Here is a 14,912-nt window from a genome sequence, read left to right on the forward strand (position 1 = left end):
CTGTTGTTGCTATTTTTGATTGACAGCTGGATTGGCCAATGAAATTCCTTGAACTTTGACCAATCGGAGCTCAGAGTAGGTGGGCTCATTGAGCTTGCACTGGCTGCGGCAGATATTAGTGAATTGCAGGGAAACCTACGTGGTCTGTCTCGGAAGCAAGTTGAACCTTGTCGGACCTTTGTAATAAAGGTAAGCAGTTATAGTATATACACACGGATAAATTACTGTTCAGCCGCGTAAGCCATTTGATGATATCGAGACAGATTGCCGCCTGTAACCATTGTTCAGCAAAACTCCCTTCTTTTTTGCAAATGGTGAAAAGTAGCGGTTGGCTAATGTTAGCAACTGCTAAACAAAGATGGCCACGCCATAACTGAAAGCCTGACGCAGTACGTCGTACGTTCGTACAGTTTCAATTGTTTTGACATTAATGACCGTCATTCGTGTTAATAATTTTACGTACAAAGTTATTGTGACTCACGTTAGTTTTCAAATTATATTTGTAATTATGAACAGCAAAAATGTTATCTTCAAATTTGATAAACTTTGGTTCACACTGCTTGTCAGTGAAGAACGTTATTCATACGACGATATTGTTTAACACAGTTTGCATTTTTTTAACGTGTAGTGTATAAAATGTCTAAAAGTTATACGTTACGTTTGACAGCTCTTGACTTTTTTTTTACAAAATACATGCGACATGTGTTAAGGACTATGTTGTTTAATCAAAACGTTATCACCATGGGCTTTTTTTCAATAATAGTTATTGATTATGAGGATATAATTGTTGGGTGAGGGAAAATAAGTCACAACAGACTGTTAAGTTCCCTTTACTGTAATTTAAGAGTTAATACTAGGAAAAGACAACTGTCATAATAAAATATCCAAAATCTTAGACAATATTTAGTCTCTTGTCATATTGATTGATATTGTTGTTTTTATTGTATTTTGGCTAGCACTACTTGTGATATTTTGAATCTTGTTTAGTCTAACCGACACAAATATATTTTAACGTTTTGTCAAGACAAAGGAAGTTAAACATTACATTTGAGAAACCAGAATGAGTGTTTGCTCTTTTCTGTTGATCAAATGATTAACCCTCTATCAAGATAATGTATTGCCTCGTAGACCTGTATTGGTCGGCCAATTTATTAATCAATCTACCAACTGATTGTTTCAGCAAATCATTTTTTGCAAGCTTGCAATGAACAGGATACGAATCCATGTTCTGCCTTCGAGTCGAAACCGCGTGACCCAGACGAGTCGTTCTCAGGAGCCCCAGACGTGCTCCTTCACTCAGCGACCATGCTCTCAGCCCCGCCTTGACGGCCTGGACTTCTGCATCAAGCACATTTTGGAGGATAAGACTGCCCCGTACAAGCAGTGCAGCTACGTGTCTGCCAAGAATGGCAAGCGCTGCCCCAATGCCGCACCGAAAGTTGAGCGAAAAGATGGGTATGGTTGTTTTTTTGTTGTTGCTTTAAACACTTTTGTTTCACCTCAGCTTTACTATTAGCTGTAAGTCTGACATGTATTCTCACTTGACTCTTTCTTTTCTTTAGAGTGACTTTTTGTGCAGAGCATGCTCGCAGGAATGCCATGGCCCTCAGAACTCAGATGAGAAAGGCGTCTTCCGGTCCGTCGCCAGAGTCACTTTTGTCCCAGCTTAGCGGATACAACCGTGCAGAGACTCCCAGTAGTGACGGAGGTCGCTCTGAAGCTAGCCGTATTTTAGGTACAAGATCTTGTTTACTCTTTTAATTGTTGACACAAGTAAATCTCTCATGCATTGACATTATATTGAAGGGGTGAAGTGATCTGTCCTTTAGTTGTTTATGTTAAGATATGTAAATATGATTTTAATGTTGAGCTTCACCTCCTCTGTACAGATGAGGACAGTCTGAGTGAGGAGGAGCCAGGCCCGTTGGTTCTTGACCAGACATGGAGAGGAGACCCTGACAGTGAAGCAGACAGTGTTGACAGTGATCACGAGGATCCTCTGAAGTAAGCTTAATTATGTTATAATCTTTATTAGATTTAGATTGTGGTGTAATCTTAATTTTTGGATGTTTGTGTCCATTTACTGCCATAGGCAATAGCTGTGAACCGGTTAATACAGAAAATGAATGCTGAGCAGGTTGTGTTAACTTTGAAATGGTCACCAAATTAAATAAGTCAAAAATGTATATTAAAAAAACTGGATATTTGAGTGTGGCCTGATTCAGTGTTACAGGTCCACAATGTAATGCATAAAGAAACTGCGAAACAAAAGTGTTGGACATTCCATGAAATATTTTCTTTTCTCTTCAGTGAGGTCTATTAGCAGTGACTTTTCTATAGTCAAGATTGTGCTATTTCATTGAATACATTTGTTCCTTTTTTGCTTGCTTTAATTGCAGACATGCAGGGGTGTACACAGCAGAGGAAGTGGCGCTCATCACGCGAGAAAAACTCATCAGGCTCCAGTCCCTTTACATCGACCAGTTCAAACGCTTGCAGCACCTACTTAAAGAGAAAAAGCGGAGATACCTGCACAACCGCAAAGTGGAGCACGACACTCTTGGTATGTATGTATGTATACAATCAACTAGTCGTGTGTGTATATACACACGCACGACTAGTCTGATACTAACTATACTCTTTTTGCCTGGTTTACATATGTTGCACTATCTATAGAAAATACCCCCTGCAACCTTTCATGTTTACAACCTCCCAGCCCTGAGCGTTTTCTGTACTTGTGTTGCTGTCAGGGAGCAGTCTGCTGACTGGGCCTGAAGGTCTGTCAATGAAGGAGAGGGAGAATCTGAAGAAGCTCAAAGCGCTACGCCGATACCGTCGTCGGTATGGTGTTGAAGCCCTGCTGCACCGGCAGCTTAGGGAGAGGAGACAGGCTGTGACGGAAGGAGCCTCTCAGGTGTGACCCCACCACAGTAGTATTAATATTAAACTAGTAAACATGCTTACAGGTCGGTTCACCCAACCACAAAAAACCTGTCTTGCTATTTCTAATGGTATGTAGCCTCGAGATGAGTTAGACGTTTGTCTGTACAGGTTTCAAGATATCAGTGTCTGAAACTTCCTTCACCCTAGTCTACGTGTGTGTGACGGGAATCATAATTGTTTTAGAGGGTTATCCAACAGCACATGCTGTTTCTCACAGTTTAAGAATACACTCATTAATGTGACGTGATGTCTACCTGGGCACTGTCTGTGTTAGCCCAACTTCTAATGCGTTGTTGACGTAGCCGCTAAGCGCCTCACTGCTCGTCTCACGGCCAGTGGAAGGTTATTTTCCACTTAAATTAATCCCAAGAGGAGAATAAACTAAATTTTCCTGCATTTCATTATTATTATTATTTTTTAACCGTAATCTTCGTTTAGTCAGAGGCAGCTGTTTGCTTACCACTTCAACATCTACTTACCATATTAACAAAGAGGATTTCCTTGGAGCTTTTAATGTCTATATTTTATTTCTGCTGCTACATTGAAAGCATGCCAAAAGGTGCTTTCAATGTAGCAGGACTGTAGTGTCCACAATAATGTAGTGATCTACTGCCAAAGCTGAGGATGACTCATACTTTTGGTTGGAGCGTATACTCAACATGTTTGAGGTACATCAATCTGGAATTTCCTTTTATTTTGTTTATACTCAATCCTGTGGCATTCAGGAATGATGTTTTTAATGGTGGTTGTAGTTATTAAGGAAATACTTTACATTCTGTTTTGACTTTATTTGATTCTTCTTTCCTCTGTTGTAGCCACACTCAAGAACAGTGCACGAGAAGTGCATCTCCTTCGGTGAGGGAACCCGATGTACCAACCCCTGCCTGCCCATGACCCGTCACTGCGTCTCACGTATCCTCAATAATGTTTCGGTTTAGCGTTTTGAAAATGTTGTGCCCTGTTTACATAAAAATCAATCTGGGCCCTGTTCAAAAAGCAGGTTTAACAAACTGAGCTGAACTGAGTTTGTTCAATGAGTTGAGCTTGTTAGTAATTTCAGCACGGCAACAAGTAAACAAGAATTTTCCATTTTCAGTCAGTGGAACTAGAGAAGATCCTACAGTTCGATAGACAGGTGGGTGGAGAGTGAATCGACTCTAATATTTTAAAGTTAGGCCCAAAAAAAAGACTAACTTCCCAAATATCACATTAATATTCTGAATGACTGTAATTCTACAGATATTAAAATGCTGCCAGGAGTGATTTGATATGGATAAACTAAATTGGGAAATGAAATGGCGTGTCTGGTTCTGTTGGAGGGAGGAGACTGTGATAAATCTATTTTTTTTTTTTTTTTTAAGAATCCACTTGCAAGCACTTTAGGTTCACGGTCAGTTACCACGGTAAAATAGAGTTTTGACAATTTGCTTTCTGAAACAGTTCCCTGTATTGAATGATTGAATATATTAACTTTTAAGAATGTCTGTTAAATTCTCCAACTGCCTTCCTCTGCTCATGGAGCCATCTGCACCACGGCCCTGATCAAGACTAGTAGCTTGTGGTAGCTGCTGGTTTCAAATGGTGCCTACATAAACTGCTTCCTGTGGTCTGTTGATTTCTCCCAGAGTTATAAAGGGACTAATCTTTTCAGTTGGAAGGAACAAAATCCCTTCTTAACATCCTTCATCTTAACTCCAGGTTATTGAGGAGTTTCGTCAGTGTCATATCTTCAGATTTGGAACATGGTTTCTTGTTCAAAGGATGGTAATAGTTCTACTTGGCGCAGTCTGAAACTACTGTGTTGCTTTTGTACAAGCCTTTGAGCAAAATATGTATTGTAAAGAAACAAGTGGAATCGTGTAAAGACATTTGTTGTGGTGCGCAATTTTTACCTTAACTTTAAGACCTTGTCTCTTATCTAAAAACTAAGTTTATTAAAGCCATAATCATGTAGTTCTGACAAATTCCAGGTAAGTTGTTTCTAACAAGTAGGATTTATTATCTTGTTAATTTTCTGGTTCTAAGTTGGAAGGAATTATTTATTTTAGCAATACTCCATTTCAAATATGATCTTTAGAAAAGTCAGTAAATAAGTTATTGAATTGACATGGGGAGACTTGGGCAAAGCCACTAATCCAAATTATACTGACTTGTATAGTTGACAGGACCCACTAACAACCACAGACCATAATTCAGTTTAACGTTTTAAGATGGAAGCTGTTGTCTTCACTTTCCCAAGTAATGTTTTCTGGGTGTGGACATTGTCTCATTGCCCTTGACAACCAGACAGACATCTTCCAGGACAGCAATCAGGTGCTTTTCAAACTGTGCCCCGGCGTGAAAGATGTCCCGTGTGTAAGCCCTGTGCACATGGGTCAGTCGGATGATCCCCGCTGCCCCCTTCACCTCACCCTGCCTCCACCCATGTACCAGCCCGAGCAGGAACCGCCGCCGCAGGAGCAGATCACCACGGCAACCAGAGACATGTATCTGAGTGCGGCAGAGCTCCAGCCCACAGAGAGCCTCCCCCTAGAGTTCAGTGATGTACGTAGAAACGACATACCACTGTCCTCTGATGTATATGCATTGTATTAAACATGTGAGTGCCACACTTTCTGATAGGTATGGTTGCTGGTGCTAACACGTTGAATCCGAATCCTGCAGTGCTGTAAATGTGGATTTTAAAGTGAGAGTTCTAAATTGTTGATGGATGGAGGAATGGACTTGAGCTCTTGCTTTGAATGTAAAAAGTCAGTTTGAACAACTACACCAGAACCATAAAAGGCAAAAATGTTTCAAACAAAATACCCTTGAAATACTGCTCCTGGCCCCTATTTTAGTGAGCCATTAAAAGTAGAAATTGTACATTAAACAAACGGCCTGCTTCATCAACACCTGACGCGGAGTGCGTTGATCTAGTTTCCCCAAAACGTGCACGCTCAGGCTGCTGGTCGGAGGTGTAAATATAAATAAAATATATATTCATAAAACTTCAAATGGCTCCTACAAGTTTTATGTTAAGCTTTAGATTTCATCCTATTGTACAGGACCTGGATGTGGAAGGGGACGGTATGCAGGGTCCTCCATCCCCGCTACAGTTTGACACGGCCCTGGCCCTGGAGGACCAGACCATCAGAGCCATCGCCGAGAGCCCGATGGACATCCTGACCGGAGAAGACCTGGACGCCTCGGGACAGGAGCTCTCAGAAAGGGATGTGGATGCCATCATGCATGATCAGGTTAACTCTCAACCAGGGGCATCTTGAATCTTTGTTGGAATGACTGCACCCATATGCTGGTCATTGTATGTAATGTATAGGTCTAATAAAATATTGGTCACAACCTTTGTCTGCACGGTATCAGGGGCGTCACATTGCGTGACGTATGACTGGTAAACTTGAGGTCTTAAACAAATTGATCTTTTAAACATAAGTGTTTTTTTCTCTTCACAATGATTGCCCTCTCTTCACACTGGCCTTTCCATACATTCTTTCAGTGTAAATGATGGGGAACAAATCATCAGTCTTCCAGAGATTTAGGAAGTCCGGTGGATGTGCTCGTTTTGGTAATAACCCTCCATTAAGGGAACAGTGAATGTAGACGTAATACTAAAACTACATGTTTGAAATCTACTATATAGAACCAACACTGTATTCAGTCCCTTGTATCGTGCGCCGTGAGGCTGTTGGGGAAGAGTTCTCTTCATCAGCAAATTCAAATTGGCAGAGGAAAGTATTAATGGAATCCATCTGCTGCCCTTGCTCCTGTTTGAAAAATGTAGGAAAACAACCAGCTTTGGCTTTAGTGCATAACTGAAAGAAAAGGAAGAGAGTCCTGGTTAAAGAGAGAAATGTGGATTGAGATGGTTTGATGTGACGGCCTTTTATTGGGGGCCTCTTGCTCACGGGCAGACTCGCCATTAATATTTTTTGTTCAGAAATCTTTGTTTTTCATTCCTATAATCCATGTGAACATCTAACACTGAACAGAGGACATTGATTTGTGTCAGAAGTCACATTGTTGGAGGTTGGCTAAATTGACATCATTTTCAGAAGCCTGGCAGGTTTCCATCCAAATTCATTGCAAATGTTAACGTGGACGGCGAGATGTGGAACCACCTTTTCAAATGGACCCAATGATCTGAACCCAAGTCACACACACACACACACACACACACACAGGTAGCAATTCTGACCGTGACGTCAAACCTAACCAAGCAAAGGATTCTCTGCTTCAAAAATGCCACATTGTTTCAGTGACGCCGGCAAAGGTAAATGTAGCGCTGTCCTCCTGACTTCCTGGTCCCGCACCTGGCGGCTGCTGTCGTGGGAGGTGAAAGAGAAGACGCCACTGATGAGTCACTCCCAGATGAAAATCAATTGGTTCACAAATACCTTTAAAGGCCATTTCCAACAGTTTAATGGTCAATACATGGATTGATTATACTAATGTTGATCAGATGGATTTTCTTTTTTTCCGTGTCCAATTACCTTGAGTTGTGCTCAGCCTGTGTATCTGTTTTAAATAAAAAGGATGACGTCCACAAATTTGCAATTTGATGACACATTTGTTGAACCTAAAGATCTCCAGATGGTATTAGTTTAAAGGCCTTGCTTCACATTTGAGTGCTAGACCCCAAGTCCAATGAGTATAAGAGATGTGATAGCATATCCCAGATAGAGACAAAATATTAACAATTTTCTCATTGAATGACAACACAATACGCACCGAGTAACTCGTTCTTTAACACGCACATTGAAAGTATGCCAATTTCACGGCACTCTAAACATGCAGCTTTTTAAGAATTAAATTAAAGTTATGTTTGGCAGCTTGGGGGACAGCTTCCCAAAAATAAGCCCAAAAAAAAAAAAAAATTGGGGCGGGTAAAGCAATTTCATGCAATGACATCACTTTTCCTGAACCCAAAACACTGAACGCCGAGGCGCAAGAGGAGAGAAAGCGGCCGCTGCTGCGGGGGAGGACGCCTCGAACCGGAGCTCGAACCGAACCTCCTTTTACTCATCATGGAGAGGCGACGACGTCTTCGGCCGCTCGCGACCACATGAGGTGAGGTTCTTTTCTTTTTTAAAAGGGTGGAAAACGCCGTTCCGCTCGGCAGGAAGGTGACTGCCGGAATACGGACGGAGGCTCCGAGGGGCGCGCGCGCGCGCGCCGAACAGAACCGGCGAGCCCCGCGCGCACCGCTTTCTCTCGTTCTTTCTTTTATTAACCGGTGTTTTCCAACCGGTTTTTTGTCCGTATGTGGGAGAAACGCAAGGGCGTAACGACATGCACGGTCCCCGGCAGAGGGGGGAAGGGGGAGGGCATGTCGGTGCAGGGTTTGCTTGTCCTCTGGAGGGGGGGGGGGGCTGCTGCTGTCCCAGGGAGAGAAAAAAATGAAAAGATATTTTATATTTTACTGAGCTGACTTGGGTTTCTGTTGAGTTGCACGCACGTGCACGCGTATAAAGCAGCCATGGCGTTTTCACAGCCTCGTTTTTAAAGGGGGGGGGGGGGGGGGGGTAACGTGACACGCTGCCATCCTAACGGTCCTTGAGTGGAAACGATGAAGAGGAGCCTTTAGTCTAATGATGGAGGTGAAACCCAGTGGTGCACATTGAGCAGGCTCCGATCCAGCAGGTCATGAATGAAGGCGTGATTATGTGCGGGGAGGGTAAAGCACCCTGAGTTCCAGTCAATGTTACATCATGTTTATCTTATCACTCGTTTTACCCAGCTGGTTTAAAGTCCGCCCTCCACTGAAAAATGTGCATATATTTCCATCACATGGATGTTTGAGCTTCAGTATGCAGAATGATGTTTGTGCAGAGTGTGATACTTGCAGGTTGTTGTTTTTCAAAGGGGGGAGGGGGGGGGGGGTTAAAGAAGTGGATTCTGCTAATGTCAGTTGGGAAGCTGACACCGAGTCAATGTGATGTAACTTAAAACTTGCATCACACATAGCTGATGTGGCAGATAAGCGATTCCATTACAGTTTGTACACAAGAGATATTCAACTCATTGTGAATCTCACGATCCAAACCCCAAAAGAATCCCACAGGTTCTGGATTCATGTCACCAAAAATGCAAATTCATGTGGTCATAAACTGTTCTTATATGTCGCTATTTATTTGACTTTGTTTTGCATTTTGCTGAAGTTAGCTTTTATCTGTTCAGTAGCTTTCAAGCTGTTTTACAGTTGAAATGAAAACTAAAGCATTTTAAAAGGCTGGATTGTTAGTTCCACCAAGCTAATTCCTTACAAATAACCACTATTCAAAATCCACACTCCAACAATAAAATATAAGACCACAGAGAAAACCTGTTTCTCAAATTGCTTTTTTTTTTGTCTTCCCAACAACGGAAAGCAGTAAATCCTCACAACTTCGAAGTTTTAACGGGAAATGTTTGGCATTTTTGTAAGAAAACGAGTTGACAAATGGTTCGAGCTTCATTAGAGGTTCGGGTTAGGGTCCCCTCTAAGTAACGGCCCGGATTGGTGCCCGTGTTTTTCCCGGAGCAGGAACTTATTGGGATCAGTATTGGCAGTGAACACAGTGTTATTGGATCCCACTTTAACAATGCTGCTATTCACGCAACGTGATAACACATTTTCTGAATGGCATTACAGTCACGAGGAGCGGATTGTTTCTTGTTTGTTTTCGCATAGCTTAGGATTTTATTGGCCATAAACCCCCGTCCCGGTCATCTTAAAAAGGGTTGTACCATATTTTATGAGATTACACTAGAATTAAGACACTGTAGATGTTGCTGTGTAGCTTTTCAAGAGTCCTTTTTTTTTTGAGGGGGGGAAAAACAGCCGCGTTTAATGATCTGTGTCTGTTGGTCTTAGACCAGATTTAAGCTCACGCTGTTTTCATTGTCCCATCAACTTCTCAAGGACGACCAGACTTTAGGTCAAACGAAACGAGGATGGAGAGATTGTTTGAACTGTGGCCAACTTTCGAGCTATAAAATATTTAAAGTTTAGCTGAAGATCCCCTTTGAAATGCTCCATGAATCTTTGCTAAAATGACGTATCCACGGTGCCTCTCCCATGCAGTATGTTGATGTAATGTTGTGGTTTGTTGCTTTTGGCCATTGGAGACCAATCCGATACATGCGGGCCGCATGACACAAAGGTGCATTAGAACAATGACTTCATGATTAGAACCAAGTGATGGACTCCTCTGACTCCCCCCCCCCCCCGAAAAAGGGGAAATTATTCGGTTTGCCTGGTTTCTTTGTCAAAACCTTCCGCCCTCATTATCCAGAAAGTGGCTCAATTGCCGAGCTTCAGTCTGAGATGTATGTTCGCTGCACTAGTAGCTGTTGGTTTGCTATCTCAGCAAAAAAATGCTGAAGAAGAGGAACTGATCCAGAAGCTCACACATTTTCTGTTGTCGTCGTCACACTCGTGGTCTTAAACCCCCGATCGACGGTTCCTCAGAGGACATCGCTTGAAGCATCTGCCACCAGCAGTAGTTCTCCTCAACCAAACACACGTTTGAAAACATTTCAGATAAGAAGAATGTATGTCAGAAAACCCTTTTTTTTTTTTTACCACAAAAAGAAACGGCTGCTGTAAAGATTGTAAAAAAAACTACTACTACTACTCTCCTTGTTCCTCATCCCAACGAGACGTCTCCACTTCAGGAAGTTTCCACATCACAGCAACCTGCGCCGGTTGCCGTATCCGAGATCTCTCCCAGGCGCTCCCAGCATGATCATAAATAAGTAACATGAATAAATGCATTCGGAGTGTAGAGAGTCGACTGCCGGCCCAAAAGCTCCTTCCCTTAAAACACAGAAGAAGCCCACTTCTCTCCTCCAACGATCCACTAAAGGTTTACATCCGGGCCTCTTGCAGGACGACAATCAGCCGTATATCGAATGAATATTTCCATGCGCGTGGCTCTAATTCCACCCGATCGTCTCGTTTGAAACACGTGTTGGAACTCCGATTTTAAGGTGAACCTCCTCCAGCAGATGGATGTGTAGACGGTGAACATCATCCTGCACAGCGAAGAAGGAACAAGCACAACACATTTCTGGAGGGGAGGGCGGCAGAAGAGCAGCTTGAATTCAAAGTTTACTCTGGACTTATTGCTTCTTTTCTTTTTTTTGGGGGCCGGGGGAGAGGATTTCTGAATGAACGTGTCACATTTGGAACGCTATTCGGTTCAGAACACGAGGACCCGGTGGCGCTGTGAACGTTTCCGTCCCGAGGAAGGACCTCAGAGCTCCGCGGTGCATTTCTGGGCCGGTCGCGAAAACCTTTTGAACTCGATTGAAGTTTTTTTCTGTGAGAAGCTCTGTCCCCAGTGCGACTTTGAGATTGCGTATCCGAGCTGCGGCGCATGACATCACGGGGGAGAGCGAGCCGAGCCAGGGACTTATTCAAGTGTAATGGGCAGAATAAGTGCCTGCTCGCTCTGTTCGCCTCTAATTGCTCACAGATGTTCTGCACGCCTTTGGGTCCCACATCTTGTTGCAGTCACAGGCGGCGTTCAGACTTTATTATAGAAGGGGGGGGGAACGTGGCATGGAGTAAGTGTTTAATTTGGCTGTTGGTCCTGTTAACTGGTTTTGGTTATTTAATAGGCGTCGTAGTCCACTAAACGTGATGCAGTTTAAATCATGAGTCCGGCACTTGATCAGCAGTTGTACAGGTGGTTTACGCAGGTATCTATTTACAGGCCCATGTGGGTCATAGAGGAAATGAAATGAGGAAGCACCATACCAGGCAATTCCTTCTTCAACTTGGGTCATTCATCAAGCCAGTTTTGAATGTGAAAATGTGGGATGAAAAATCATTGCCGATATACTTTTATAGTTGATTTAATCATTTAAGATTGTCATCCTCTCACTTAGTATTATTATTTGTATTAATGTTTAGTAATCATTTCAAATGACCTGTGTCCAGCTGGCAGTCTAAAGTCCAGCCTTTTCTTCGGATTTCATGTTTGCTTGGAGCTCAATGATCAAATAGTCGATCCGCTGTGGTTTCAAAGGCCTCATCAGGCCGCGTAGTGCACGGAGGGAAGCGCAACGGACGGTGATCTAGTCAGTTTGAAGCCTGCTGGGGTGCGCAGACGGGTCCGAGCCTCCCGCAGTCGGGCCTATCTCTCCAGTAACGCCCCCCCCCCCCCCCCAACCCTCCCCCACCCCTCCAGCCGTCTGTGTAAACGACCGTGCTTTGAAGAAGAAGGCTGGGGCTGAGACCTCCTTATCATCTATCGGTGTAATCACTCGTCTGCGGGTGCCGTAGTTACCATGGTTATACACCAAAGGCACTTCGGGGGCCCGCATTAGCATGGCAAAATATTCATTAATTACCCAGCTGAGTCGGCGCGATACAGCGGAGCTCACAGCGGGGGGGGGGGGCGACACGGGGCTCAGCATCGGCAGCGTGACTGTCTGCACACAATGCAGATATTTAGATCAAAGGGAAATAATCTTTTCTGCATTGTCTCCTAGAAGCCCGACCGCCTCCAGTCTTATCGGCGTCATTCGCATGCAGAATATCAGCAGAACACGGAGCAGGTAACAACCCAAACGCTCCGGCCTCGTCTTCTCCTTCTTCACATGAACTGCTTTAACCCGACGCCACGTCTAAAATACGCAGGATGCGTGAGGGCGCGGAAGGACTCCTGACACTGGAGCTCACACGTACTCCGAGCTCACCCTACACAGGAATCCGTGGTCGTACAAACATTGAAGTTGGCCAAACGCTGCTTTAGCTGCTGCTGCTGCAACAAACATTCAATTCATCAGTCTGGCCAAAGGAAATATTGCTAGGAATTTAGCTTTAATCAATTCAAGCAAACCGAGTCCCGACCACGTCCTGTTTGGACGAGAAAGATAAAGAAACCATCCATTTTATTCCGTGTTTTTTCGTAATGCCCACACGGCGTATTATGTCCCCTGCTGAGGTTTTTGACCTGTGACGACTCGGATGAACTCGGCGTGTGTAAAAGAATACCAGCGACAGTTCGAGCTGCTTTGTCTCTATGTGCGGGCAGTCTTTAACCGCAACAGTGCTCCTTTGTGCACCCCTGTAGTTTATTTAGATTTGTCTTAAAATAAATGTGTTCCCTTCATTCCCTAAACCCTTCCCACAAGGTGCTTCAGTGAGCTGCTGCTGTCCAACCTACATGCCCTGAAAAACATCAGCCACCTTCCCACGGCAGGCGCGCTTGTCGGTTTTGATGGAGAGCAGATTGTTCGGAGGCTTGACTAAGGATCTCTATATATAACACCCCCCCCCCCCCCCCTTCTCCCCCCCAATGTTATCTTTGATTCTGTCCCATAAATAGCCCCCTCCCCCCTGGGCCAGACCTTGGGAAAAGGATGTGAACGATGAGTATCCCGACTCTTGGTGCGGCTGGTGGCCAGACGCAGAGACCCGGCGCATCATCCAGCTACTCGCGCCCCTTTCTGCCCACGGAGCACCCACGCGTTCACCCGTCGTCATGGGGGGGTGATGCGTTGGCTTGTTGGCTGTGTCGCCACTCTCACGTCCCATGCAATGCAGGCGACACTCCCTCCCCCGCCCCACTGCCTCTTCCCCAGCTCCAGCGTAGAATGTGAGTCGGAGGTTGGGGCTGATTTGACGCGGTTCGATCCTCGCAGAATGGGTCACCATGTTGATTTACTGCAGACGCTGTGGTGATAAAAGTGAGTCAGTGTTATGATCCCAGGAAGAAAAAAAAAAGGTTAAACTGCACCGAGCTGGCTCGGTCGCGCCTTTTTGCATCGTAGCAGCTGTGAACCACTGGACGGGATGACCCGAATTAACTCGTCTGGCCTCCTTCACCAGTGTCTTGTTCAGCCTTCTACATATTTTCCAGGCACGTCAGGGTTCAGCAGTTTGGTGCGATTTGTGACTCACCGAGGAATCAGGTATTGGAGACGTTTGCTGACTCTGGTGGAAAAACGCAGCGTGCAGCTGGACAGAATGTCAGAAGTCTGGCTGCTCGTCGTCTGGTTGGCGGGGAGACGCCACCTCTGGAGTATTTACGGTGGTACGAAACCTGCCTTTTTTTGATTACAGGTCGCGGCGAATGGTTGTCATTACTGGGCTTTTATGATTGCAGAAATGAACTGGAGAACATACATCTTGTTTGCACGTGACAGATTTCTGCGGCTCTGGAGTAAGGCAGAAATAAAAACCTCACTCTAAAGTTGGCTGAAACTAATTATTAGTGATTTCTTTTTTTTTTTTTTGCCTTTTGCCTTTTGATCGCCTCTCAACATGCTCCAAACCCGAGCTCGCAGTGTGCACCTGGACGGGGACCCGAGGGTGGGTGCTTTGCGCCTGCGATAAGGATGGCGCAATCCACTCCAACCGCCATTCGAGAGCAGCAAAGATAACCAGCGTGACGCCCTCTGAAGGCGTGCTAGGTTGCCCCGGCAACAAAGAAAAGGGAAGCTGGGATACCGGCGCGCTACAGTGACTTCCTTCTCTGATCAGCTGGACACTACTCCTCTGTATCTTCACATGGCGACAAGTCGACTGCTGCTCCGTTGATGCATTAATACACAAAACTCGTAATCTAGTGAAACCCTGTGAATTATTCGTGTTTCGATAAGCCATATTGATAGATTCAAAGTACCCAAACTTTCATCCATCGTCATCCTGGCGATGCCCTGGAGATATTCATCTCTAATATCAAAGGCAAAGAAGTCCCGTAAGTATCCATTTTTAATGAAAGTAGCGGCCACTTGATTTTCACTCTTCCATCGACGAATCACACGTGACGGTAATGATCTCTTCTAGTTCGGCTCAAGCATCCGACGTAGTTCCCGAAGCCCCGACCCCTCGACTCCCTAACGAGGTCCGACTGAGCCGAGGCTTCCACGCCATGTAACGCGAGGGGCCTCCGCCGACGCCGGCAGGGTGTTTACTGGCCGGCTTCCTGGCCGGCACATCTCCTCCCCGCTGTGTCTCGGGTTTCCTTGTCGGC

General features: G+C 44.7%; 2 protein-coding genes and 1 non-coding gene across 5 annotated transcripts in view; all 3 read left to right on the forward strand.

Moving 5' to 3' along the window:
• Positions 1-94: 94 nt before the first annotated feature.
• Positions 95-7,490, forward strand: kansl2 (KAT8 regulatory NSL complex subunit 2). Its single transcript, XM_037479205.2, has 9 exons — positions 95-189; positions 1,181-1,455; positions 1,563-1,735; positions 1,890-2,004; positions 2,400-2,563; positions 2,751-2,914; positions 3,759-3,855; positions 5,234-5,487; positions 5,991-7,490. The coding sequence occupies exons 2-9, from the start codon at positions 1,205-1,207 to the stop codon at positions 6,207-6,209; spliced, it is 1,437 nt and encodes a 478-aa protein (XP_037335102.2). The 5' UTR covers positions 95-189; positions 1,181-1,204; the 3' UTR covers positions 6,210-7,490.
• On the forward strand, positions 4,476-4,609 carry LOC119223826 (small nucleolar RNA SNORA2/SNORA34 family). Its single transcript, XR_005120985.1, has one exon. It is a non-coding gene; the product is annotated as a small nucleolar RNA SNORA2/SNORA34 family (small nucleolar RNA).
• A 344-nt stretch (positions 7,491-7,834) lies between the features above and the next one.
• Positions 7,835-14,912, forward strand: part of nckap5l (NCK-associated protein 5-like) — a 28,964-nt gene continuing 21,886 nt past the window's right edge. Inside the window, exon 1 of one of the 3 annotated variants that reach the window (XM_062565691.1) lies at positions 7,835-8,010. The gene's annotated coding sequence lies outside the window, so the exon portion shown is untranslated. Of the gene's footprint in view, positions 8,011-12,407; positions 12,490-14,912 lie in introns of those variants that run through there. The other 2 variants (XM_037479203.2, XM_062565687.1) reach the window with 2 other exon arrangements.

Source organism: Pungitius pungitius, chromosome 1 (assembly GCF_949316345.1).
Source record: "Pungitius pungitius chromosome 1, fPunPun2.1, whole genome shotgun sequence".
Taxonomy (NCBI): Eukaryota; Metazoa; Chordata; class Actinopteri; order Perciformes; family Gasterosteidae; genus Pungitius; species Pungitius pungitius.

Excerpts from the sequence above, each read along its gene's own strand:
- kansl2 (XM_037479205.2), top strand. The coding sequence starts at position 1,205 with ATGAACAGGATACGAATCCATGTTCTGCCTTCGAGTCGAAACCGCGTG. Across the intron at positions 1,456-1,562 it reads AAAGTTGAGCGAAAAGATGG|AGTGACTTTTTGTGCAGAGC; the intron begins GTATGGTTGTTT and ends TCTTTTCTTTAG. Across the intron at positions 2,005-2,399 it reads GATCACGAGGATCCTCTGAA|ACATGCAGGGGTGTACACAG; the intron begins GTAAGCTTAATT and ends CTTTAATTGCAG.